The 27,902-nt window shown below is 51.2% G+C and overlaps 1 protein-coding gene across 1 annotated transcript; it reads left to right on the forward strand.

Annotated features, from left to right (window-relative positions):
- The first annotated feature begins 4,705 nt into the window (after nucleotides 1-4,705).
- RFX5 (regulatory factor X5) lies at nucleotides 4,706-26,031 on the forward strand. The gene is made up of 10 exons (XM_074980818.1): nucleotides 4,706-4,980; nucleotides 7,099-7,233; nucleotides 10,532-10,565; nucleotides 11,070-11,152; nucleotides 12,611-12,733; nucleotides 13,850-13,966; nucleotides 15,524-15,605; nucleotides 16,479-16,677; nucleotides 24,023-24,120; nucleotides 24,538-26,031. The coding sequence occupies exons 2-10, from the start codon at nucleotides 7,115-7,117 to the stop codon at nucleotides 25,822-25,824; spliced, it is 2,142 nt and encodes a 713-aa protein (XP_074836919.1). The 5' UTR covers nucleotides 4,706-4,980; nucleotides 7,099-7,114; the 3' UTR covers nucleotides 25,825-26,031.
- The last annotated feature ends 1,871 nt before the right edge of the window (nucleotides 26,032-27,902 follow it).

A 27,902-nucleotide genomic window follows, 5' to 3' on the forward strand; every position in this document is an offset into this window, starting at 1 on the left:
GTAGCGCCTTAGAAACACAGGCCGCGTCTACACTAGCCCCCTCCTTTTGGAAGGGGCATGGTAATGACGGATTTTGGCAGATGCTAATGAGGCACTACCATCAATATGCAGCTCCTCATTAGCATAAGTGCGGCTGCACATGATTCGAAAGTTCCGCCTTCAAAATTCACACCGCCCGAATAGCCGGGGGCCTTTCAAAGGACCCCTGATTTCGAAAGCCCTGTCTTCCCATTTGGTTTTGGGAAGAAGGGACTTTCGAAGTCCAGGGGTCCTTTCGAAAGGCCCCTGGCTACACAGGCGGCATGAGTTTCGAAAGTGGCACTTTCGAATTGCACGTGGACACCATTATGCTGAGACACTGCAAATTCATGGCAGCACCTCATTAGCATCTGCCAAAATCTCTCATTACCATGCCCCTTCCAAAAGGAGGGGGCTACTGTAGAAACGGCCTAATGGATTTATTAAGACATAAGCTTTCGTGGGTATCATCTGCTTCATCAGATGGACTGGCATGGAAATAGCAAGGCAGGTGTATTAGACAATTAGAGCAAAAGAGAGAAGTCACTATCCATTGTACATTAGGGTGATCAGACAAGGTGCTTGTGGCCATTCAGTGTAGCTGATGGGGAGATGTGGTGATCCCCGGGGAGAAGTTAGAGTGTAAACCAATTAAGATCCATATAGACACCTAATTTTGAATTTGCAAATGATCTCCAGTTCAGCTGTTTCCCTTCGTAATTGAGTTAAGCTTTTCGTGAGAGTACAGCTCCTTTGAAATCCTTCCCTGAATGACCAAGGAGGTTAAAGTGTTTCCCTGCAACTTTATGTATGTTCTCTTTCTTAGTACCTCATTCATGCCTCTTTATCCCTCAGCTGTCCCTTTGAGCCTTTTCTCTGCATATTCGAGTACATCTTAGCTCAACTCTGAACAGCATTTTTGACACATGCAATGTGGGTGAAACATCAGACTTTTGCTTGGTCAGAGTCAAAAGACTAAAATCACGAATATTGAAGTTTGTTTTTTATATATACACACACAGGCCAGTCTGCCTCACCATCAACACTAACCAGTGTCCTAAGAACCCTCACTCTGGAGTTGGATTTGGTGTCTCCTCCCATTTATTTTGATAGTGAAAATACAGAATCACAGAACACTAGACCTGGGAGGGACCCCAAGAGAGCATCAAGTCCAGTCCCTGCCTTCATGGCAGGACCAAGCACTGCCTCGACCATGGCTTCCCAAAGCTGTAGGCGTGAAGGAATTCCAGGAGGTGCACGAGGTGACCCACCCCCCTGTCATTCTCTCACCCCAAGAAAGAGCCGGCCTTTGCTTCCAGCTCTCGGCCCTTGCCATGTTAAGTGGGTGACCCAGCACAGCCACTATAAAAAGCAGGCAGCTGGCAAAGACCCAAGTGGAGCGAGCTGCCTCCTGCAAAGGTGAGTGAGTGTGGGTTGGGGGGGAGGAGAAGGAGGATGGGGTTAGATGCGGGGATGGGGGTGCCTGGCTCAGGAGAGGGGGATGGGGTAAGAGCAGGGGGCTAGTGGTGCCTTGCTCTGGGGAAGAGAGGGGCTCAGGTGGGCAGCTCATGGGGCTCAGGCAGGCAGCTTGCATGGCTCAGGCTGGCTGCTGGCCCTGGCAGCTTGGGTCTCAGGTGGTTGGCAGGCAGCTGGCCCCAGCAGCACAGGGCTCACTCAGCTTGGACAGGCGGCTCTGGCAACACAGGGCTCGCGCATGTGGGCAACTGGTGCGGACAGCTCTGGCAGCTGGTACAGGGCTCAGGCAGGTGGCCATCTGGGGCTGCACCAGGCACCCGCAAGGTGCCTAGAAAAATGATTTGTGCTTATTTTTAATTTAAAACAACATTTTTATATCAAGTGTTTGAGTTTATTTTACATTATTAACTGCATTTTTTGTGAAAAGGGCGGTTGGATGATGGTAAAGAAGGGGTGGGGGGTGAGGGTTTCTCAGAAATCAAAAGGTGGGGTGCATGATGCCAAAAAGTTTGGGAACCACTGACCTAGACCATCCCTATTAGCTGTTTATTTTAACCATGCTGAAATATCTCCAGTGATGGAGATTCTACAACCACCCAGGCCATTCATTCCAGTGCTTAACCACCCTGACAGGTAGGAAGTTTTTCCTAATGTCCTATGTAAACATCCCTTGCTGCAATTTAAGCCTATTGCTTCTTATCCTATCCTCAGAGGCCAAGGAGAATAATTTTTCTCCCTCCTCCTTGTAACACCCTTTTAGGCATATGAAAGCTGCGATTAGGTACCCTCTCAGGAGTCTCCTTTGCAAACTAAACAAACCCAATTCTTTTAGTCTTCTCTCATAATTCCTGTTTTCTGAGCTTTAATCATTTTAGTTGCTCTTCTTTGGACCCTTTCCAATTTCTTCCCATCTTTCCTAAAATGTGGGGCCTGGAACTGGACTCAATACTCCAGCTGAGGCCTAAGCAGTGCAGCGTACAGCAGAAGAATGACTTCTTGTGTCTTGCTCACAACACTCTACAGAATTTCATATTTCTGGCATGACACAAGCCCCTTGGGACTTTGTCACATCTCCATCCTGGGTTAGGCCCCAGGCAGGCCGCAGCTCCTTAGGCTTCCTGGCCTCTGATTTTAGCTGAACTAACCTGTGAAAAGCACCTAAGTGTTACTCTTATGCTTCTCTGGCTCTTGTGCCCATGTGATATCCTCCACTGGGTTGTGGACATGCAGGCAGCTGACAGCCCGAGACAACTCAGGAGTTCTAAACTAGGAGCATCGTGACCACCTGATTCAGGTTCTGTGGATCTGATCTTGCCAAAGCAGTGGGCACCGGGAACACTATGGTAGGGATTTGGATTGGGACCACCTGGCCTGCCAGCCCCACACTGACTAAGCCGGCAGGGGCCTTTTAAACCCTTCTCCAACCCCAGCATGCTTGGGATGGATGGAAGGGTGAGGCCTCCTTAGCTCAGAGTTAACCCCCTCCTGTCCACATCCCACAGACAAGGGGCTGACAGAATTACTGGGCCCCTGGCCTAAGCGGGGGGGCACAGCTTCACACTCCCCTAAGGGGCAGGGCCTCAGGCAGAAGGGGCGGGGCAAGCACCAGCACCTCCCAGCACCAGCCCTTCAGCACCACCTGGGGCTCCAGGGGTGATAACCCCTTTAACCCCTTCCCTCCAGCAGCAGCACTGGGACTTTTTGAATTGCTGGGTCCTAGGGCAATTGCCCCCTTTCCTCCTGCCCCCCCCTTGCTGCCAGATGGAGGGGACAATGAGGTCAGCTTGGAGAATGACTGATGAACCAGGAGTTTGGCTGTGGGCAAATGGGTTCTTCCCTGCTTGGTACCCTCTGCAGAGGATGTGGAAGTGTTTCAGAGTGTGGCTATCCCAGCTGATAGAAGGGAGCGGAGATTGGGGCCGGGGTATAAATCGGTGTAAAAATTACAAGCGGACAGTTAAAGTCCTAAGGAATTTTTGAGGCACTGCAGGGAAGTGTATGAACAGAGTCAGTCCTGCAGACAGACAAGTGAGGAGAGGTATTTTAAGGATCAGCCTGCTTGGCCTCTTTCTGGTTTTGATTCTTGTCTGTCAGGATTCTAGATGCCAAGAAATAAGCTGTGTTTCAATTCAACCTTCCAGCGAGAGTACTTTTATCTAATCTCCCTATTCATATTCTGGGACCATCACTGGCCTGTCTTGGGCCTCCTGCCCTGCCCCTTTGGACTGCCATTCACCCTAGCACGACGCAGATGTCAAGCCCTGCTCCTCGCAGCCCAGCAGTGCTTGCTTTGCACAGGTGCCAGTGCAGTGTTACCAACACTTGTGCTCTCTGTTGTTTTTCCTGACACGCGCCCTCCCAGGGCCACATGACCTTGCAAGAATGGCTGCTTCCACTTGGGAAAGAACGCACAGCCTCTGCATTTGCTGAGAAACATTTGCTCTCTAAAGGCCAGCAACAGCCAGCAGAGTCAGCCCACCCCTGCTTTGTCTTAAAAATCACCCTTTTGGGGGGCAGGCTTCTGAAGTGGGTTTTTCTGTCCCATCCCCCTCTTCCAAGCCTTCAAGAGCCCCCCCCCCAAAAAAATTTTGCTTTAAATCTTTAATTTGGCCCTTGCTTTGTGTGCTGCTTTTTGGGTGCATGTGGCTCATGTTTGCACACCCTCCTCTGCAAGCAGGAGACCTAGGCCTGGAAGGACAGCCGGGTCACTCCCCTAATCACATGCCTCCAGGCACTGGGGCTTTAAAACCAACTCCAGAGAGTACCAGGTGTGACTGCTTGGCACTGCCCACGGTGGCTGCATCTGAGGGGGGTTTTATAGTGACGGATGGGGTGATACCAGTGCATTGCTTTGCAAACAGGCTCAGACTCCGACAGCGAGGGCAAGGAGCCGACTTTGCAGCCATGCCCTCCAGCAACCGCCCTGCCAGCCAGGCCTTGCAATTTTCCCTCTCAGCCCCCTCCCCCTCGAGCTGCCCCTCCCTTTACCATTCCGCAGCTTGTTACTAGGCAGACTTGAAATCTGTCTGGCCAATCAACCGACGCATCGGGCTTGTATCCGGGTAGAAAAGCCAGCCGCAGCCAATCATATTAATGACAGCCCAAAGTATCCGGGCAGATCAAAGGTGTGTAAGCCAATCAGAAAAACAAAGCAGCAATCAGGGGATTCGGGTTTTTTTTCCCCCTCTCCTGGAAGACTAGTTGGTGCTTAGGTACTTTCTTTTTCTGTTTTGCAGCTGGGGTGGCACATGCATGTCCTGTGTGTGTAGCAGGAGGGGACCAGCCACCCAGAGGGACCGGCAAGAAGAGGAAAGCAGCGAGGGACTGAAACATGTTGCAAGGGAGACCTTGCAAAACTGGCCAGCAAATCTGGTACTAACAGGAGAGGTTTGCAGTGGCCCAAGCGGCCGGGGTGTGTTCCGCCTCCTTCTCGTTCCTTGCAGACTCGCCTGGGGGGTTTGCTTTGCGCCTGAGGTCGGAGAGAAGGTGAGTTGCTCGTGGTTTTGTTCCCAACCTTTTTCTTCCTTTGCAACCTGGGGAGGGGAAGGAGGGGGAGGTTGCAAAGTGGCGCTCGCTTGCGGGGAGAGGAAATCGAGCCTGTGGAAGAATAATTAAGGAAGGGGCAAAAATCTGCTTTTTTATTTATTTCCGTATTTATTTATTTTTCAAACTGAGCATGATGGATTTAGTTTGGCCAGGCGGCTGCACGTGGCACCTGCTGTCAGGCTTTGGGGCAAAGGGCGGGCGTAAGACTTTTCAAACCCCCTTCTGGAAAATAAATGAGATCTGGAAACAGGTTGGAAAATAAAAACTGAGACGCTTGGAAAGCCAGGAGGAAGAGAAGCCTCCAGCCTGGGAGAACCCAGATTTGGAAGTCTGGATGCATGTAAACTGAGGCTCCAACTTCCCCTGCAGATATTCAAATCTCCCTCTTCCTGGGACTTTTTCCCCGCTTCCTCCCCCCACCCCCGGGACATTCCAGCCATTGATTGATTTCCTCTCATTGGTAGCACCTCTGCCTGAAGAGGGAAGTATAGGTACAAATAGGACCTATCACTGAACAGGCTGCTCTGGCTCTGGCGAGGAGGTTTGTAGAACTGTAGCATTGCATGTCAACTGTTTCTTCTTATATCAAATCATAATTAAATTAGCTCCAGCCTTTTGTGGGTGGTTGGGTTATTAATGGAGTGAAGCGCTCTCCTGACCTGTGCTGAAACTGCCCTTTTGCAGTTGAACAGAAGAAAAAACTCAACAAAAAGTTTATTGTCTTGCCACTTGCATTTGATTTTTTCAAAGGAAAATAGGATGAAAAAGAAGCAGAAGGCTGGGGGGAGATGGAGCATCAGGACACCTGGCTCTAGGAGGGAGTGTGATCTAGTGGTCAGAGTAAGGGTATTACACAGTGGAACTCCTGGGTTCTTTTTCCAGCCCTGACACTGCATGTGCTGGGTGACCTTTGGAGGGGGGGTAATTTATAATAAGAGAGTTCTTTAGTGCACTCAGTTTGAGTTCTGTAGCACTAGCCTTTACTTTTCTTTTTTTTCCTGGTGATGATTTTATACATACATGTGTACGGACATACGTCCATGGAGACTATACATATCTCATAGAGCAGGAGGGACCTTCCGAAGTCATCAAGCCCAGATCCCTACACTCACACCAGGATCAGTCATTGGCCTTTTTTTTAAATCTAACCTGACTCAGGCCCTTGAAAGGCCTCCTCACAGCCTGAGCTCACAATCCTGGATTTACAAAGCCAATGCTCTAACCACTGAGCTGTCTCTGCCCTAGTGGCCAGTGACCTCAGTCAGTACTGGTGTGAGGTGCTGTACTAACGCATGGGAGTGGTTTACAATCCAACGGTAGGTCCTGCAATGACCTCTAAGCCCAGACAGGCCCCTCACTTGTGGGACTGAGGCGTGTGTGAGATCCTCACTGCTTGGGGTCTTTAATGATGCATTTTGCAAAAATCTGGGCTTGGGTGTCAAATTCCAGCAGGCAGAGCTGTCCCATCCATAGGAGGGTTCGGGGTGGCTGCTCCAGCCTGGCATTTTGGGGGACCCCTGGTGGCTGCCACATCCATCCTATGGACACAGCCCAGGGTTATTGTATTCAACTTAAGGAAGGCTGAGGAGCTCTTTCCAGGCAGAGCTCTGTCTCTGCACAGACGCCCTCTGCCTGTGCTACTCTCCTTTAGGCAATAGGACCCCAAATTCCATTTCATGCGCTCAGTGGGATTCTCCTTCCCTTCTTTCCCTGGCACATCCTCTTGTGGACCCCGATCCCACCATAAGACTTGCACAGCTGTGCTGAAGTGGATGGGACTTGGCAGTGCTGAACACCAGTGAAAATCAGCTCACTTACTTGGGTGCCTGAATGTAGACGTGAGGGGTCTTAGAGTTAGGCTGCCTCAGCCTTTGCTCCCAGTTCTCCTAGTCAGCCGTACAAGCCTGAGTTGTATTGCTGTGCATTTATTTAGTTGTAAACGGATTGGCTGCATTGTGACAGCATCTGCAAGCCCCGGTCGGAAACGAGGCATGAGGTGCTGCACAAACACAAGACAGTCCCACTCTCAGCTGCTTTTTCACTGCTCTTGTCTTTTAGGCAGTCGCCGAATGTCATGGCTGATGATGAAGCTGGTCCCAAGGTCTCTAAAAAGGGGAGCTCGCAGTCGGGGAACTCCCGAGGGGACGCTCCAGAGCCCAGCACCTTGCTGCAGAAACTGAAAAGCACCATCTCGTAAGGGCAGCAGCTCCCTCTCATGTTTCTGTGGTTGGCTTCTCAGGTGTTTTTCTTACTGTTAGTGAAAGGGGCTGGCTGCCCAGCCTTGGGGACGTTGTGTTGTGCTGTGCTGTGCTAGGGGAGTGAGTAAAATCACTCCAGGGGTCTGACCGGCCAAGCATTTCTCTCTGTCTGGTGCAGCTGATGAGCAGAGTGTGCATGTGTTTAGCTGCCCTCCTCCCACCCATCTGAGCAGCTCAGAGGATTCTCCTGCTAGGTGTGCAGAGGGGGAGAGTGGAGGAGGAAGAAGGTAGTGCTGAAGTCAAGGCTTTCTCTGCCCCTGTGCCCCATCTCTGCAGAGCAGGAGCTGAGGAGAGGGAGACACGCAGCAGAGCTGCTCCAGTCTGAGGCATGGATAGTAAGTGACTCAGGAGTGCAGAGGAGGGGAGGGGGAGACAATAGGGCAGGACTGATTTCCCTTAGCCAGACAGAGGATGGCTTCTCCCTGAAACTTCCCCACCAGCAGCCAGAAAAACACTCTGTGTTACTGTCACACACACCCAGTCTGTGCCAGGTGCACGTAGTCGCTGTTATACACACTGCAGTACACAGTCCGTGCCACAAAGTGGTTCTCTCTCACATTCACACTCTTTGCCTTTGTCTTTAACTCCTAGCCCCACCCCTTCTGGTGTTGAAGCGAGGCAGAGCTGGCCGCAGCCAGTACCAAAGTTTGTGGAGGGGACCGTCTGCAAAAAATCATTTGGTGCCTCTGCACTTCGCCATGGTGGTGGTGTTTGAAGTGTGATGGGTCCCAGGTTCCGGGCGCTGTCATTGATGGGTACAGGCGAACTCCAGCTCCCTCGTGCTAAACCCAGCTGCCAAAACGAGACCCATGTGTCACGGCCTGTGGGAGACTGGACTGCGTCACTGGCTGTGGGCAGAGAAGAGAAGGGACCGAGAAATACGAGGTTGTGAGGCATGTGCAATGGCAGGGAAATATTAACCAGCAAAGCGATTTGCTGTGAAGCAACTAGGGTTGATATCCACGTACCTGTTGCAGACCCATAGGAGCCAGGAAACAAAAAAGTTAAGCTCCCTGGCCCTTCTTACCACTCTGCTTCACCCACCCACCCACGGTTGTGTCTTACTGCTACCCCACCCCATGCACAATAACCTTAACTTGGCGCTTACGCAGCCTCTTCTCTTTCACTCTGACCTCCTTCGTAAAGTGCTTGGAGACCTATGGGTGAGACGTGTTCTATAAAAGCTAGGGAGTGTTGTTATTTACTAGTTGACAGCCCTGCGCTGTCATGCGGCTGTCTTTCCTGAACAGTTTTAAAAAAACTCTAAAAACAACCTTTCGGGTGGCTGAGAACTTAAACATTGGAAGGTAGCAGGTTGTGAAGCCCAGCGCTGATTGACACTGGTGATAGGCTGAACATATCCAAGCCGTCAGCTGTACTTGTAGCTGTACCCGTCACCCCACAGGGTCCTCTCTAGACCCTGTGCTTGTGGTGATTTGGTGGCACTGACTCGACTAATATTTTAGGCTTCTGATTGACACCCAGACCATGCTGATCCTTGGTGCTTACTGCAGATGTTTCCACATTGTCCTCTCCTATGGTCATGTGTTGTGAGCATTTGGTGTGGAGGTGTGAGAAAGTAGGTAGCTTCTGAAGTATTGTTATGACTCCTAGGCATGCCCTAACCCCAGAAGGTGCAGAAGGGGTTAATCTTGCTCCTGGAACAGGGCAGGCCCCTTGCTGCCTGGGAGGAGTGAATAGAAACAGTAAAGAATTGGCTCAGGTGACCAGAAGAAGGGCAGCCTTTTGGAGATAAAGGGAGACCATGGGGAGAGAGGTGGGGACGTGGTTCATCACAGCTCAGCTGGCTCATTAGGGCACTGCTTTCACCTGGGTGAGCTATGGCATAACTTCTGCTTCTCCATGCAGCCTCCAGGGTGTTTGGATTCTGTAGCCAGGCAGTCCTTGTTCTGGAAGAGGCTTCCTCGGTCACTGTAAATGCCCCCTAAGAGCATGGTGCCCCGCAGCCTCCCACAGGAGCCTGACTTGGCCACGTTCACTCCAGGGAACCACAGAGAGACTGGGAACACATAGCCCCAAGCCTCAGTTTGAATCCCACAGACCTCTGTGGGGATCCTGGGGCCCAGCACAGAAAAGGGGTCACTTGCAGGCAGGGTTCCCTCTACGTTTTTCCCATCCATGTGCAGAATAAATTTTCTTGTGCACCAAGACGTGTGGATGTGCACCACCAGTAGAAACTCACGCTGCTGGCTGTGGGCGCTCTGCTAGTCTGCTGGGCAGCACCTGACTCTCACCTGGGTGGCTGCCCAAGTGCTCGGCCTACAGGGAGCCCTGCTCCCAGAGGGCTGTTTACAGGCTGGTGCAGAGCTTTGCCTTCGTGAGAGGTGGTGCGCTGGGGGAGAGCAGTTCAGTAGCATGTCGGGCCCGCTCCAGGACTGTGAAGGCCCCTGGGAACAGGGTAGGGGTGTGGGGGTTGTTACCAAGTTAGAGCAGAGAGGAAATAGTCATTCTTGCCTTAATTTTACTGGGAACTAAACATCTACATTGTGTGAACAGACCAACCTGTTACTCTGCTAATTTAAAATACATCCGCAGGCAGCAAAGTCGCAACTGAGCTTTGAGAATCCATTGTCCTCGACCACACTGGACACCAAGATTCATCAGAGACTTGGTTAAAAATGCTTTGTTACACGTCACTTTCTATTGAGGGCCCTGGGCACCACGCCTCCTTCTCCCAGGCATTCCGCTGTCCCGGCTGGTACGGGGGGGCAGAATTAAGGGGTGAGTGGGGGATTTATTCCTCCATCCACATGCAAAGTGAGGGTGGATACTAGTTGCAACAATGGTAAGAAGTATGTCAGGAATAAATAATGGCCCAGACTTTCACTTGGGCCTGTGGGTTGGCTGTGTATGTGTAGCACGCTTAGACCTTTCACAACAAAGGTTTTTGCCTGTTAATTTCCTTGTTTTATGATCCTTACGGTCATGCAGCTTTGAGAAAGCTGATCTGTGGGACGGACACAAAGGCAGCTGCTGACTGAGAAGACATTATGTTACAGCCGCTGCTGTGCGTGAAAGCTTTCTCTGTTACACACAGAAGTGGTGCTGTGACTCCAGTTTACTGGAGGCCGTGGTGGGATTTGGCTAGGCACCCAGGAGGTGTTTTCTGCCTCTGTGGTTCTGCTTAGCACAGGCACTTCTGTCCAGGCCAAACATTGTGACTTCATAATGATGACTGGTGCTTTGTTTTTTTTTTCTCCTGCTTTTAACAGCAAATCTGTGCAGAACAAAGTGGACAGCATTCTGGTGAGTGTCATGAGCAGCCGGTAAGTTGTAGAGACCTGCACAAGTGAGTGTCAGCCTTGGATCTCTCTCACTGGCCACATCCCATGCTGTTCAGCCTCTTCCCAGACTGGCTCAACCCCCCAGTTCTGGAACACCCTGTAATCCTGCCATAACGGATCCACTCGGTGGTTCGGGCAGTCCTGGATCCGATCCCTAGGAGGAGCAGTGAGCAATGCTCGATCTTTTAGAACAAGGCAAACCATGCTCTGCTGCCCTGGACCAGTGACGTATTGCTATATAGAGGGGTGGGAGAAAGGATGTTTCCTTCCTGACCCCTTTATTGGTCAAGTGATGCCCTGATGCATGCTGTTATTTTTACCTTGCCTTGCACAGCAGCAAACACACATACCTGCAAAAGGTGGCTTTGAAATCATTGCAGTTAACAAATCAGTTGAACATCTTGCTGCCTCCTTTTGAACCTCTAACAATTTTGTCCTTTCTGTCTTGTGCCCTTAACAATAATAGCAAGATGTGCAGAAATTTTCAGACAACGATAAACTCTACCTGTACCTGCAGCTGCCCTCCGGGCCAAGTTCTGGGGATAAAAGGTAATGGAGCGAGATGCTGTTGTGCCTTGTCTTTCACTTTGGCATGATTCAGTGGTTAGCACAGGGGGAGATTGGGGAGTGGGGGTGAGGATTCCTGGGAGCACTTGCCAGTTCTGGGAAGGGAATGCAGATGTCTGGGCATTTGGACCCTTGGGTTCTGCTGCCAGTATTGGGAGGGAGGAGGCCTGCTCACATGGGGTGGGGGCAGGAGGCAAAGGATGAAACTGGGACAGGTGATTCACAAGGGCCTGGGGCTCTGCAACCTGTGACTCCAGACGGGGTTCTTTAAGGACTGTTTTGTGGCTCCCGCTGCTGTATTTGCAAAGTAAAGAAAAGTCCTCCCAATTATCTTCAGTAAACGGCAAACGTCTAAAAGCCCAACAATGAACAACTCTTCTGTAAATATCCAATGATACGTGATCTAGCAATGCTGGATAACTGCCCCTTTAATATGTGCAGTGCATTGTTGGATGTGATACTGTACCTGTGCTTTGATTGTGTTGCTAAGAAAGCAAAGGAAAAGGAAGCTTACGACATTCCTACTGGGAAAGGCAACATGCACTGTAAGAACAAAACGGAAATTAAATGTGAAGTAACGTTGGCATCGTTAAAATAGGTTGGGGAGTGAAAGTCGGGGAGGCAGAGGTACAAACACACACACGTGAAGCGTGAGGAAGCAGAACATGTAAAGAGTTTGTGAACGTCCTGCAGTACGTGTCGCGTTGCAAATCCTGGTGTGCACGGCTCTTAAATGAGAGGTTACAAAAAGTCTAGTTTGACATTATTGATTAGGGACCATCTCGTATTCACCTGCATTGCGGCTCTTGAATTATTTGAGAGTTTTTTTGTTTTTTTTTTTTTTAACCAAATTCGGAAAACATGGCTCTTCTTGCTATTTTGGTTGCTGACTCCTGCCCCAGCCCCTTTAAATCGCTTCCAGAGCCCTGTGTGGGGTGCTCCAGCTGGCTTTCAGGTCTGGTGGAGGTGGGGGCAAATGGTAGCCAGCCCCCAGTGCTGCACCATTAGCCTCACCCCTTCTGCCTGAGGCTCTGCCCATTGTGTGAGTGCAGAGCTGCCCCCAACCTCATCTGGGGGCCTGGCAAGTCTGTCAGCCCCCCCAGGAGGGAGCACAGGCTGGTGTTTAAAGCATCCTGATTGGGTATCAGGGCTCCTGGGTTCTATGCAAGCTGATGCCACTGGTTCAATGTTTTCCCGCGTATTTACTGCCTACCACCTCAGGTTGTGTTACTTCCCAGCCTGCTGGGCATGGGACGAGTGGGCAGAGTCTCCAAATTTATGCTTGTGATCCTCTGAAAGTTACTACAGAGAGTAACATAAGCCAGGCCTGGCAACTTGATACCTCTGTCATCTGCCCCCGCTGATGCTGTCTCTGTGCTGATGGATGTTGTCCCTAACTTTATCCCATTTCCTTTTTCCAACCCACCTCTGTGGGAGCAGCAGTCTGGACCTGAGCTCCCTGAGCAGTGCCGAGCACATGCACGCCTGCAGCTGGATCCGGAACCACCTGGAGGAACACACGGACACCTGCCTGCCCAAGCAGGATGTTTATGACACGTACAAGTGAGCACATGGGCTGGGCCCAGCTTGCAGCTGCAGAACCAGCAGCTTTGCCTTGGGAGCCCTCTGGGTCTTGCAGGCTAAGCAGAGACTGGGCGAATTAGTGCTCGACTCAGAGGCCTCCAAGGAAGGGCTTTGATTTCCAGCTTTCAGTTCATTCCTGGTCAATTTACCTGCACCCATAATGCCTGGGATCGCCAGCTCCCTGGGGCAGGGACTGTCTCTTGGTTCGTTGAATGGCTTTCTGTGAATGTACAACGTCTACTGCTGGTCCATGATTGGAATTCCTAAGTCCTACCATAATATATCTCATAGATACTGTACAGCACCTGGTGCAATGGGGCCTTCCTGCTCCTTGACTGAGAGGCCTAGGCGCTACCGTAATACACCTGAATAAAGAATCCTGAACAAATTCCAAATCTGCTAGTGATTCTCAGCCTTACTAAATTAAATTCCCATGCTGTTTCGGATAGTATCATCCACATTGTTATGGGATCACAACCTGGTGTTCTTACTTGGGCAAAAGATCATTGCCTGAGTCAGAATTGTAGCACTGGGCACAGCTGGGAAAAGGGTTTACCCAGGCTACATCTACGCTAGCCCAAAACTTTGAAATGGCCATGCAAATAGGATAGGAGATAACAGCAGATGGGAATAAGGGGATTTCGAAGTTGCTGGGGTCCTTTCGAAAAGGACCCCCGTCTGGATGAGCCGCGGCAATTTCGAAGTGCCACGACTGCCGGCATTCTAATGAGGCGCTGAATATGTATTTCAGCGCTTCATTAGTAAACTTTGAAACGGCCATTTCAAAGTTTTGGGCTGGTGTAGACGGGGCCCCAGAGGTGTCTGCACTCCATTGGTGGGGACTGGTTTTTCTCTGTGCAGGGAGTAGATCAGGTTGAGTTTGCAGAGGCTGAGTTTACAGCGTCCTTCTGTGATAAGCGTAATACGACCGAATAGTGGGAGCCGGCAGCTTTTCTAGTTCATTATTTCACTGGGCCTGCTGGTAGTAATCCACGTGGAAGGCGGGGAAGAAATTTAATGGGACATTTAATGCAACGCAAAGACAATAGAATCAAGTGTTGGACCCTCTGACTCCTTTTTCTGTCTCCCTGGCAGGCGATACTGTGACAACCTCTGTTGCCGCCCTCTGAGTGCAGCTAACTTTGGGAAGATCATCCGGGAGATCTTCCCAAACATCAAAGCCAGAAGACTGGGAGGTCGAGGACAATCGAAATATCCTTGTAGGCTAAATAACTGCTGTTTACTGCCCATAGGATTAGCCCAACCAGGGAACAGTGGTGGCTTAGTTTTATACGGAAAGAGTTGGGTTTTTTTAAAGTTCAGAGACCAGATTGAAGGGAAATGATTTGTTTTGAATTGACTAGTTGTTACATTTTGCTGCACCACAGGGGAATTGAATTATTGGAACAGGGAACTGGGAGCTGGACTTGTGGATTCTGTTCCTAGCTCTGTCTGAGGAAGGGTGTCTAGTGGTTAGAACAGGGGGGCTGAGTGTTAGGATTTGTGGGTGCCGCCCCCAGCTCTGAAAGGGGGTGATCTCGAGTGAGACAAGACTTGAGTTCAGTTCTCGGCTCTTCTTAACAAGTGCTTTGGGATCCTGTAGCAAAAGCAGTGTTGCCAGTTCTCATGATATTGGCACTTTCCTTAAATTCACAGCTCTTGAAATCGTGTGAGTCCATGAGAAATCTAGTTTTCATGTAACAACCCCAATCTCAAACTGCTGAGTGTTATGGTTGCAAAGAAACGCTTGTAAAAGGCTCAAAAACCAGAAGACAAATAAAAAAGAACCCAAGTTTATTATTTTTGAAAATCTTATGATATTTTTTTCCCGAGTTGCCTAATTGATAATTACTGATCATGTGAGGTTCACAATACTGTTAAGTCTGGAACACACTTTGGTCTGCGCTAATGAAAGCTGCTACACCAGGAAATGCCTTACAATTGAACCCTGAAAATACTATTGTGATTTTAAACCCAGAAAATACTGTTGTGATCATTCTGTACAACACAGAGCCTAGAGTGTCCCCAAAATAATCTTATTTGAACAAGAGCAGATCTTTTACAAGAACAGCCAGTCTTAAACTGAAAATTTCCCAGCAATAGAGTATCCAGACAGCCCTTGATAATTGTTTCAGTAGCAAATTACCCTCATGGTTAAACACTGATGCCTCATTTCCAGTCTGGCTTGTTGACCCACTAACCCGGCTTTGGGCCTAAGTAGCTTCTTCTGTAAATCCCGAGAGAATATTCCCTTAGTTTGAGCTTATTCTACTAGTTCAGTGACTAGTTGCATCAAAGGTGGATTTGGGAGCTGAAAGAGCAAGAAAGTTGATTTTCCTCTTCCAGTCCTGGTGGATGTAAAAGGTGCTACAGGACTGCTCAGGACAGATGAAGTGGGTCTTACCCATGAAAGCTTATTAGCTAATAAAGTTGTTGGTCTTTAAGGTGCTACAGGACAGCAAGAGGACATGATTCCTCGTCTCCAGTCAGAGCTGGAAGGGACCTTGAGAAGTCATCAAGCCCCATCCCCTGCATACACAGCAGGACCTATCACCATGCCTGACAGATTTTTTTGTTTTAACTCTAACCTGCTGTAGGGCCTCAAGGGGCCCCCTCAAGGATTGAGCTCACAGCCCTGGGTTTGCAAGGCTAATACGCTAACCATGGAGCTATCCCACCCCAGCATTGCTCCAAGTTTTCACGTTTCATTTTTGCAGCTTTCGTTAGTTCCTTCCAACTTCTCACCAAAATCCCTTAACTTTGCCAAACGTATTGCTACAGTGGGATCAGGAGGAAGACAGTGGTCAGCATGCCACCCCTTCCCAGCCTGGACCTTAAAGTTACCGAGACTGTAAGTTCCCCAGAAGCGCTACCTCCAAGTGGAACGACTGCCTGGGCTTCAGTGGGTCATCCTGGGCTCTAAACTTCTCCAGGACTGGGGGTGTCTCAGCAGGTCTGTGCAGTGTAACTACCTAAGACACCTGCTCTGACTTATAGATCTAGTGATGGGTCTGTTTCTGGTACCATGGGCGGTCATAGCTCAGCCCCATGGGCCAGAGGAGGGTCATGGGGAGGTTGTATATTTCCCCCTGCTGGGGGCACTGGGAATCATGGGGTATTTGTCCCCTTCCCCTCTCTGGAGCTGGCAGGGGTGTTGAGAGGTGTGTACATAAGCCTGGGAGAAACTCTTCACGCAAAATACTTGGTTTTGGAAAAATAACAACAAAAAAGCAGAGTTGGTTCCATCAAACCATTGTACGGATTCAGCTCAGTCTGGCCAAAGTGTTACGACTGGGAGGGGGGGAAAAACGAAAAAAAGGTTTAAAAAGTTAAAATATTAAACATTTGACCTGTTGTCTTAACATTTTGCTTTTTTAACCATTAAAAAGGGTCAAAAGTGAAACCTTTTGTTTGCCCCATAATGAATCGGTTCTGACTTTTCGGAAACGCCAGGCATCCGTTGCCCTGAGTATTGGCTCCCCCCTCCTTCTGCTCTTGTGTGTTACTGTGTATTGTGACCCCTGCCTGTGAGCTGTCCCCCTGCCCCCGCCCTGGGTATTCGGGTAGGAGTGCTGGGCATGTGTCGGGCACCTTGAGAATGTCGGGTGCTTGGTGACTGAACGCGGGGTGACCACTGGGCGCACCCTCAGACTTTCGGGAGCAGAGCAGAAGCAGTACAGAGTCTCCTGCCAGTTGCTGACCCTCCCTCCCCTCCCCGGCGCAGTCGGAGCTGACAGACCTGGTGCAGTCCTACCACGACGAGCTGGTGGATGCGGCTTGTGCTCTGACCTGCCACTGGGCGGAGAAGATCCTTAAGCGCTCCTTCAACAACATCGTGGAGGTGGCTCAGTTCCTCATCCAGCAGCACATAATCAGCTCACGCTCCGCTCGCGCTGACCTGGTCATGGCCATGGTGGTCTCAGGTGGGTCAGATTCCTCCTGCTCTTGGGGGGCCGGGGAGGGAAGGTGGGACCCTGTTGTCTAGCCTGGGGCTTGGTGGAGTACTAGGATCTCTCAGTGCAGTGCTTGTTGCAGCGTTGGCGCTGTTGAGGGTGCCACAGGACTTCCTATGTGGGCTGGCTTCAGGCTAGCGTCTGCCTTTGTTTCCCCTTCTTGCGCTCCCCAGCAAGAGGCGTAGGGCTCCGTGTTTGCCACGCACCTGCTTGGGTCAGGGCTTATTCGGGTTCACAAGAGCTTCCAGCTGGCTCCCACCCCAGCACTCTCGGGTACAGAGATCAGCCAGCCAGACCACCTGTGTCTCACAGGCTGCCAATCCCACCCAGCACCTGCCACCCCCAACAGCCGCCTGCCTGAGAGCAAAGTATCCCAGCCTGTGGGAGACTAGGCTATTACGTGCCGCAGGCAGAGAACAGGAGGGACCCCGGTGCGCTCGTGTCCGAGGATTCCACAATGGCAGGGAATGCAGGGAGAGGGTCCTGGCAAATAACCTGCACCCCGTGCTGTAGAGGGAGGTAGAACTCCCAGGATAAAAACTTCTCATTCTGATCTGGGGGAAGGTCTTTCCCGACCTCCTGTAAGGGGGTGATGGCTTAGACCGGAGGTGGGGAGGCTGTTTTGGGTCAGGGCCACTAATTGACAGATGAATCAGTCCGGGGCCGCATAAGTGAGAGACAGCTTCCTCCTCCCTCCAAAATTAAAACAACCCTCACTGCTGTGGCCCCCTAATGAGATACCTCACTCCCCTGGTGCTCCAGCCCCATGGCAGGACGGGAGAGGAGGCAGCGAGGTCCAAACTTCCTGGCTTGCCACAGGGGCTAGATTAACTCTTTTGTGGGTTCCAGGCTTAACAGATTTTGTGAGCCCCCTGCCAAGCTCTGGGGTGAGGTAAAATGAGGGGCTCAGTTTGCAGGAAGGGGGCTGGGGGGGTGGGATGGGGGTGAGGGTGGGAGGTCGGGTGCTGGAGCAGGCTGAGGGTGGGGCGTCTGGAAAGACAGTAGGGTGCAGGAGTTGGCTGGCGGTGGGATGGCTGGCCAGGAGAGGACTGAGATGGGGAGGTCTGGAAGGATGGCAAAGTGCAGCCGTAGGCTGTGGCTGGGGTGTCTGGCCAGGAGAGAGGGTGCAGGAGTAGGCTTGGAGAGTGGGGGGGCTCTAAGGGAGAAGGGAATGCTGGAGTGGACAGGGTTGGGGGGGGTCTGAGGGGGGGTACAGGAGCAGATGGGGTTAGAGAGCTGGGTGGGAGGGGGATGTGGGGGAGAAATAGGGGGTGGGAGGGGGATGTGGGGGAAGAATGGGGTGTTGGGCAGAGCGCCTTCCTGGCTCACTGCTCTCAGGTACCTCCCTCCTCTGCTCCCGTTGGCCGAAATCGTGGGAGCAGCAGGGAAACCCTCCCACGAGCCCTTTCTGGCACCACATCCCCCCCAGGTGGAGGGTGGGGGAGCAACAGCAGTGCAACGCAGAGCTGCTTCCTGCCTCCGCCTACCAGAGCCCACCATCCCGATCCAGCCTGCGAGGCTCAGGGCTCCCAGCCTCACACCAGTTATGAAGGGGTGGAGCCCCAAGCCATGGGGTCCATATCCAGACAACCTGTGGTCCAGACTGTGGGCTGGGGGTTCCCCACGCCAGGCTTAGACCCTGAGCACGGGAGCCAGAATCTGCCCAACACCTGGTGGGGGAATGCATGGCCTTACCTCAGACCACGGCCTCGCCTCAGACCACAGCCCGCCCATCCAGGAAGAGGCCCAGAGCCGGGTCTGCTTCACTGCATCGCTTCACCGCGTGGCTTTGGCCAACAAAACGTTAACACACATGGGGCCCGTGACAGCCAAGCTCTGGCCAGCAGAAATAATCTGAGAACCAAAGTATAGCTTTGAATAGATCACCATTTTCCTGGTGCTCTTACTGGGTGTTGCAGTTACAAGTTGGATGCTTAAAGGTACTTAACATTCTCCATATATTCCCGTTCAGCGGCACATGCTGTAGTCCCAAAGGAATTGGTCAGCTCTTTCCTGCTCCTTTCCAGTCTTGTCTTTGTTTATTGATTAGGAACAAATGACTGTTTAAGCCCCAGTGCCCAGAGCCACTTCACTTGTTATCCCAGGTCCTTGGGGCATGTGAGTATTTCCATTTCTTGGGCCCTGTCACAGGGCAGCACTCGCTTCTCAGGAGTGCCCCCTCTCTGGCCAAGAGTGTGTGCCTGCGCTCTCTCTTGCTGGAAGCTTCTTCAGCGTCTCAGCCCTGTAGTCGAGTCACATACACAGGGTGTGCGACGTACACAAACTGCTTCCAGCGTATGTATCTAACGGGCCTGTCATGGTGACCTCTGTAGTGTCCCTATGACTCATTTCCCCCCTCCAGGGAAAAAAGCGGCACCCCAGGGCTTCCCCTCCTGGAGATAGCATCTTTGCCCTCGCTTTGTCTCCAAGTCCCAGCATAGTCCACCCATCTGAGATAGGCTCTTCACGGGGAGTGGTATTGCTTTGCTTTGCTGCTCCTTTAATAGGACCTTCCTTGGCCCCTGATTGGCCACCTCCCTTGCAGCCACTCTAGCCTGTCTGGAGGACCTTTCTACAGCCTTTTCCTGGGACATGGTATGGCAAGGTCCCGAGCCTCCAACCAGGTTCTCTGGGGCCCAGACCACCCCACCACAGGCATGTTTCACAGCCTCTTTTTTCCTTTGTTTCTTTGGGCCCATATTTCCTGCCAGTCCTCCCATAACTCATTGTTAACAAGAGTTTTAAACTCCACTTTTTTTACCGGAGTGTCTCAATCAGACTGCTCATGCTTAGCGGCTTTTTTGGCCACTTTGTCATGGCCCTCACCCCCTCCATGCTATCGCTGTGATTATAACCAGTTGCCCCACTTCAGTTGTTAATAGCACCATTTGTCATTTTCACTCTCTGAAGAAACGTTTCTGATCGCTGGGAGTTGTGATAAGGAGTCAGATGGGAAGACGACAGTGGCCGGCCAAACATCTATGACACAATTAAACCCAGCCTTGCCACTGCCAGTTCAGTTGTTGAAATGGCCCCGAAATTTGATAGCTGTGCAGCTTTCTTGATTGCACAGATAGGAAGTCAGAGTGCTGTTCCGCTTTTCCTATTCTCGGATCTTTGGAGCCATTGGTGTATGTTTGGCAGTACTGCTCTCACTTACACCTGGAGGGCTGTGTCCAATTCTGGGCCCCCCATCACAGAAAGGATGTGGATGTGTTGGAGAGAGACCAATGGAGAACAAAAAAAAAAAATGATTTGGTAGCTGGAGCGTGACTTACGAGGAGAGGCTGAGGGATTTGGGTTTATTTAATCAACAGAAGAGAAGTGTGAGAGGGATTTGCTGTAGCAGCTTTTCAGCTGCCTGTAGGGTTGTTGAAAGGGTTCCAAAGAGGATGGAGAGAGGCTGTTCTCAGTGGTGACAGGTGACAGAATGAAGAGCAATGGTCTCAAGTTGCAGTGGGGGAGGTGTATGCTGGATATTAGGACAAACTGTTTCACTAGGCGGGCAGTGAAGCACTGGAATGTATTATCTGGAGAGGTGGTGGGATCTCCATCCCTATACGTTTTTAAGTCCTGCATTGGCAAAGCTCTGGCTGAGATGATTTAGTTAGGGTTGGTTCTGCTTTTAGCAGATGGGTTGGACTCGATCTGCTAGCTCTCAGATTCTATCACAGATGTATTGACTTCTTTGTCTTATGTATTTAACGTTTCCTTTCCTTTTTCAATTTCATTGAACAATTCTGTATCTAACTCAGAATGTAATTTTCCAGTGTTAACGCATTTTCCCAAAGCTATAGATTTTAATCTCTTCTAGGTCTTTCTTTACACTAAGATCCTTTGTCCATGGTTTAATCCTTCTTACATGAGGCATTTTGAGTTTTTGCTCTACCTGTTGACCATTTAATTCCCAGCATTTATCATATATTAGCTTCGGGTCTCTATCTTCACTGTTCCAGTGATGTTGGCTCAAAAGGTTACATCTAAAAGATCCATTCTTAAAGTAATAGGCATTTTACCCACAGCTATCTGCAGTGCACACACAGTGCCATGCGATGAAGGTGCCACATGTATTATGCTACAGTCTGCTGAGATGGGATTGAGTCTCACTTTCTGAAATTACTATTTTTGGTTCTCTGTGCCTTAAATATTGAGTCTGTCCTGGTATGGCCATGGTGTGAAGAAGTGGGTCTCTCCCACAAAAGCTCACCTAATAAATTATTCGGTTAGTCTTTAAAGCGCTATTTTATTGCTTTTTTGTTTTGATAGTATATAGACTAGCACGTCTTTCTCTCTGTTACTTTCTGAAATGGGTTTTTGATGCTGGACTGAAATCTGGCACTGTACAAGTAATTGGTCTAATTAGGGTTTTCTGCAGCATTACTGCTGCCTTCTGCTCTGGCCCCCAGGGAGCTCCAGAAATGCATTGAAGCAGGCTGAGCTGGCCTTTACGCTTGTGTATAATATTTTCAGGGTGGTCCTTCTGTGTGTGAGCTTGCTGTTAAATATCACACCTAAAAATGTGACACTTTAACTGTGCTTCTTCGCAGCCCATAGAGGTACAATTTACAGTGTTTGCTGCTGTTCCCTTAGTTTCGTCAGTTGAGAATTTAAGCCCCAGGTTTCCCCATTCTGCCCTCTCCCCTCATCTTGGCCTGGAAGCCTGATTGAACCACATGACCTGCCCGTCAGGTGACTTTGCTTATTCTCCCCATCTCGGGAGGTGAGCTAATGATGTGGCCAGTAGGGGCTGGATCCATCTTCCTTAAAGGGGCCAGGCGCCCTGTGGCGGAGGACTGGGTCCTGCCGCTGGGGAAATTGCAGGCAAAGTTCTTGCTCTTAACCAGGGGTTGGTCATCACCTGAGATTAACCTTTTCAGCTCCTGACTCCCTACAGAACCAAGCAGGACATTTCCTTAGGAAGAGAATTCGAAGGGCAGAAAGGGCAGTCAGGTGCCCAGTTTCCATTAGTGCCTCTGGAAAGTGATTACACCGCATCCTCACTGGGAGGAGCTGCACTGTTCTAACTGGGCCAGACTGGCTAAAATGGCATGGCTGTGTGCAAACAAAGCTCACCTTGATTAGACTAAGCAATAACGGACCACACCTGCTTTGTTAAAGCAGCACAAAGCCCTCGTGTTAATGCAGTAATACTGCTGTGTCGCTACAGTAAACTCGTTCATGTCCGGCATTCTATCATCCAGAATTCTCATTTAAGCAACATTTTAACCATAACATTTTAGTTAAGTTTTCCATAGCTACAGAAGTGTGAAAGTAAAGAGAAATAAATACAGTATAAGTGTACAGAGTACAATGCTGCTGCTGTTAGAAAATAAAGTACTCCGCATACATTTCGTTTGTTTCTTAATTTCTAATCTTATTTTTCTTTAGTGTTATGCATTGCGGGGTGTATCTTTCTATGGCTACATCTACTCTGGAGGTGTCTGTTGACAAGAGTGCATCTACGCACCACAACAGATCGACAGAGCAAAACGGCTGACCAGAAGCGCGGCAAACAGGGCTGTCTGGTGAACTGGAAGCCCTCTCTGTCGACAGAAGTGTCTACACTGCACTTTGTTGACAGAACTCTGTCAACAGAGTGTTATTCCTCAGATTTTTAAGGGATAACACTGTTCAGACAAATGCAGAGTTCTGTCGAGACTCTGTCCATAGAATGCTCTGTGTGTGTGCGCGTGTGTGCGCGCTTCCTGAGTTATGTCAACACAAGGCCACTTCTGTTGACAACACTCTCTGGTGTAGACACAGCCTATTTTCCAGAACATTTGACTTTCTGGCAACCTCCCTGTCCTGGGACTGCTGGATATGAAAGAATTTACTGTATTTATTAACTCTATTGTATAATCTATATTTAGACTGTAAGGCAGCGATGGGCAGCCTAGGCTAGTGACTGGACCACGAGTGGCCCTCCTTCATCTCTCTGGGCTACAAGATTGTTGTAACCAAGACGGTCTCCTGGGATAGGTTAGTTTTGCTAACTGTACTGGCAACCCTGGCGTTTGTGGGGTGTGATGATTGGCTGCAGATGGAGTCCATGGCTCTCACAGTTAGTGGTGTGTGGAGGCAGCCTGCATCTCACTTCATGCGTGTGGCACTTTAATAATACCGGTAAGAAAAAAAATCCCTACGTGGCTGGAAAGCAGCAGAATCTGGCCACCCCATGTGTGGGCAACGGGTAACAAAATGTCTCGCAGGCCCCCCATAGAACCCTGCTGGGCTGCAGGCAGCTCACAGGTTGCCCACCGCAACTGTGAGGCCTTTGAGGCAGCAACCGTCAAGGATCGTGTATTAGGTGTATTATTGTAGTCCCTGGGAGCCTCAGTCTTGGGCCAGGGCCCCATTCTGCTTGGTGTTGTGTGTACACAGAAGAAGGAGTCTGTGCGCCCTGTTTACTCTGGGACTAGGACAGCAAGTCACTCCCCGGGATGCTGGAGTGGGGAGCAGGGCCGGATGTGGGGTATATAGTGGGGAAGGGGCTGGACATGGGTTAGCATTACAGTTTTGGTGCCAAACCAGCAACTGTAATAAATATGGCCAACAACTTTCTTACATAGCCTTGTATGAAGCTTCTTGGTGGCTAAAGGTCCATTTAAAGACCAGTTAAAGTTAGGCTGTTGCAACACTGGCATGGAGACAAGCCCTCAGAGACTGGATGTATCAGAACCAGAGTAAACTCACTCTGAAACTGAAGCAGGGGGTTGCACCAGCTGAAGGAAGCTCGTGTCTATACTGAAAAAGCTGCAGCTGCTCTTCTGTAGCTCTTTGGTGCAGACACATTACCCCAGCAATGGCTCTCCATCACCGGCAGAAGAATTCTTCAGTCCACTTACCTACCACCTCTTGGGGAGGTGAGTTATCTACCACAATGGGAGAACCACTCCTGTTGATGTCGGGAGTGTTTGTGTAACCCACATGCTAAGGTGTTGGTCACCGTTCCATGGAGTGGCACCTCGACCACTTACAGAGAGAGAAAGAACAAGTCCCCTCTACAGCCTTAGCTGAGAGCCAGCTGGCTTTTAGCTCAAACTGTAGAGGCTGATGCATTAAATTCCAGAGGTCCCAGGTTCCGGTCTGCCTGTGGGCTCTGAAGCACTTCTGCTGCATTTCAAGTGCAGACACAGCTCAGATTAAACAGTGTGGCTCTCTTGCATAGACATCTCAAAGCACGAATAATTTAAGGGGAAAGACTTCTTTGAAAATGGAAAATCTGTTGCAAGGCGGGTGGTTCGTCTTTTAAGAACGGACAAGCGCGTGTGTTTTTTTTTTTTTTCTCATGTTTGCTTGGTTGGTTTGTTTATAGAAAGTTCAGAAAATATCCACCAAGACGTTCGACCACCACAAACTGCCAAGAAAAATGGAGTGGAAACACCAGACAGCACAGTCAAAACCCAGCCCCAGGTGAGAGTGAGGTTGGGTGCTGCGGGAAAATGCTTCCCATAATAACTAGATCCCTCTGCCTCTAAGAGCTGAAAGGCAGAGCTGGTCTGACCTGGCTTGAAATTCAGCTTACTATTAAATTAAAGAAGTGGGGCGGGGGTTAGGATCCAGGTCTGAAAAGGGAGCAGGGTCTAATGGCGAGAGCTGGAGGCCAGGACTTCTGAGTTCCAGTCCCACCTCCTGCCACTGAATTCGTGAGGTTGACAAGTCACTTCACTTCTCTGTGCCTTGGTCTCCCCCTTGGAAATGGGGGAGGCCGTAGCCGGGGGGGTGGAGCTGTGAGCTGGTCCGTAGCTGTGTGTGGGCCCGTGGAGAGGGGCACTATATGGGTGTGTGGTGCTGCACCGCTGTTACTGTCTTCCTGTCTTTGCTTGTCAGATCAAAAAGGAGAATAACTCGAAGGCCCCTGTCCCTCCCCGAGCCGAGAGGAAAAAACCCCCTGAGACTCCCAAGCCGGTGAACAGCCCCCAAGTTAACGCCCTGGTGGCTCGCCTGCCGTTCCTCCTGCCTCGCCTCCAGCCCAGAGAGAGATTGGTGCCGTTGGGTGCCCAGGCTGTGCACTCCTCCCCTCCCGTCCTGGGGCCCAACATCACGGCCACGCCCATCGGGGGCACAGTCAAGATGGCTGCACTGCCTCTGCCAGCGGGCACCACTGCATCCCTGCCCATCAACCTGGCGCCGGGTGTGAATCGGGCAACGGGGCTGGTCAGCCAGCAAGCGGGAGTGCCAGTCATCAACATGATCCTGCCCAACGTGCCAGCTGCCCTGGGCGTCCCCGTGGCCGAAGTCCCAGCCAACCCCAAGAGTGCTGTGGGGGGTGGCAGCAAAGGGCATTGCCCCACCAAGAGCAGCGAGGGGCCGGCTGGCAGCCAGCAGGAGGCACAGCGAGTCAAAGGGGCTAAACGCCCCCTGGCGTTGCCTGGTGAGACAGCCACCATCAAGAGGAGGCGGGGTCGGCCGCGGAAGAGGCTGGATGAGGTGGAGGCTCATTCGCCAGGTAAAAGCGGCAGTGTGGAGGAGGAGGCCACTTCTGAGACCGGAGGAGGGAGTGACGCCAGCCAAGAGGGCTCATTCATCTCAGGTGGGAACCGAGGGTCACCTAGCCCGTGTCCTGGGGAGGTCGGTGGGCTCTGCATGAGAGCCCCAGGCAGCTGGGCTAAGGGAGCACCACCTGCTGCAGACAACAAAGGCAGCTCACCGGAGGCCAACCAGGCCATGGGCACCTCCCAGGTGAGCGTCATCCAGGATGGCCGGTTCAGTGGTCAGACCCAGGCGAACGCTGGGGCCCAGGAGCAAGAGATGGAGGATGATTTGCAGGTGCAGATGAGCCCAGGCGAGAGTGGGCCAGCAGCGGGGGGACCCCCAGGCTCCCGGGAGGGGAGACCTCACTCCTGCTACCCCGTGGGAGACAGCAAACCCGGGAACTCGGGGAAAAGCCCGGCTTTGCTGCTGCTCTCAGCGATGTCAGCCCCTGATGGCGGCACTCAGCTGTCCGACTCCAGCTCTCCTCGCTCGTCCTCCGACACGTCAGACTCAGAGGGGGAGTTGCCGGCATCAGCAGGCTTGCGCACTGCTGCTGCTAATGTGGACAATGCCACTCCATGCCAGAGGAGCTCTGTTTCCCCGAGGCTCCAAAGCCCCCGGCCCGGAGCGGCTTCGCCCTGAATGCGCCCACGCCTCTGCAAACCACACTCGCCATCTGCTCACAGCCAGGTTCGCTGGTGCTCTGCTGCCACCGCACACTGCCCGGGGAAGCTTTTAAAGTGATCTTTATTCGCAAGCTGCATTCCTTACTTCCCAGGGTTGCAGCATATCACCCCTGCTCCCCATCCCACTGCTGTCATGCAATTAAATAAAGCCAATCAGTGCCACGCCCGGTTTGTTTTTGATCAGCAGCTGTTGCCTTTCCTGTGGCCCAGTGGTTTAGTTTTGCGGGGTCAGGAGACCAGACCACTGCCCTGTTGCTCCTGTCCCCTCCCAGAAGGAAGGGCTGCTCCCACAGGTGGAAGAGATCCAGGCAGAGAGTAAGAAGCCTTCAGGTCAGGAAGTGACTTGGGTCAGATCTTCCTGCTTCAACCACCAAAAGACTGTTGCCATTGCTCTCTGAACTCAGGCTCTGACTGGGTGTGAGCATTACCCCCCTTTCTGTCCCTGCTGAATCAGTGACTGGGCTCAGCTCAGGTCTGTGCCGGGGCATGTGTCAGAGTCAGTTCTGCTGCACATCAGGTACAGGTCCCATCCTTTTGCAGTGGGGCTGCAGTTCTGGTCGCAGATCCGAGTCGGTGAAGTTAGTGTGAACACTACAGCCCGAATCTACCAGCCCAGGTGCCATAGGGGGAAGTGTCCAGTGGAGAGTCCCCCCAAGAGATCCCATCCCTGGTGCTCTCTGCAGACTATGCTTCTCTTGGACAGCAGACTTGGGGACTGCTTTCAGGCCAGGGTTGTAACTACCCCCAGGGAAACCCCCTGGAATCCACACCATCCTCCCCCGTAGCATCGCCTGGATGGTTGCTGTTGCATGAGGGCTGAACTCAGAGCCTCCTGAGGCCTCTGGGGTGCATGCCAGAGTTCCCTCTAATTTTTTCCATCCATGGGTGGAATAAATTTTGTTATATGCACCAACTTGTTTGGGGATGTGCACCAGCAGAACGCATGCTGTGGGAGGTGCTCAACACTGATGCACTCCCAGCTCTGCACGTAGAAGGGAGTTTCTTACAGCTGTCCTGTGACAGGCGCCCAGGAGAGATTCAGGTGCTGCCCAGCTGATTAGCAGAGCACAGCTCATGGTTGAAGTCAGCGATGTTTGTGAGCACCTCAAAACACAGACCAAAGGGAGAGATTACAGGAGACAGATGCCGCAAAATAAAGGTCACCAAAAGCTTTAGCTTTAAGATCAAAGCTGGGATCAGTGGGAACACCAGCTTCCATCCTGCAGCGTGCTTAAGCCCAAGTGTTCATCTTACTGGTGACACTGAGGCACTCCCTGCTCTGCCCGTGGAGGGAGTTTCTAGCTGCTGTCCTGAGACAGGCTGAATGCCCTGGGCTGGACAGGTGCTTAAGCACCCTCTCGTCCCTTTGGTTTGTGTTTTGAGGTGCCCACAAGCCTTGCTAACTTCAGTCATGAGCTGGATGCGTGAGTTTCTTTAGCCTGAGCAATGCTGGAGATCAGGCTAGGTGGTCATACCAGCCCTTTCCAGCCCTCGACTCTTGATCTCAGGCACACTGTTACCAGCAAGCAAAGATCTCTGCTCAAACGGGCATAAAGGGAGGTAGCCTTTACCAAACTGGGCTCTTCTGCTACTGTCCAGGGCATGAAGAGTTCCCAAGGTCCAGATAGACTCAATGTGACCATCTAGGCTGACCACCTGGATAACACAGACCCCAAAATAATTCCCAGGGCAGACCTGCTAGACAAACAACCAGGCTTGATTTATCAAATGTTGGTGATAGAGAATCCCCCACCCGATTGGTTCTGCAGAGCAAGTGCAGCTAGAAAGTGGTTCCTGTTTTTCAATCTTAGGGAACGTCCAGTCCAGTCTGCCTCGGTTTTGCTGAGCGTCTTGGAGGAGATAGCCTTAGCTGAAGAATCTGGGATTATGGCTCTTTAACAAAGATGCCCATTCTCCACATTGTTGATTAGTCGTTGGAGTTAAATAGGCATTACCCCTGACAAAGCTGATTACATCCCAGTTCTCTCTAGCTCATTGTTCACTCTCTTGCTGTCACAGTTTCACAAACGTGTG

Source organism: Carettochelys insculpta, chromosome 30, assembly GCF_033958435.1.
Source record: "Carettochelys insculpta isolate YL-2023 chromosome 30, ASM3395843v1, whole genome shotgun sequence".
NCBI classification, from domain to species: domain Eukaryota; kingdom Metazoa; phylum Chordata; order Testudines; family Carettochelyidae; genus Carettochelys; species Carettochelys insculpta.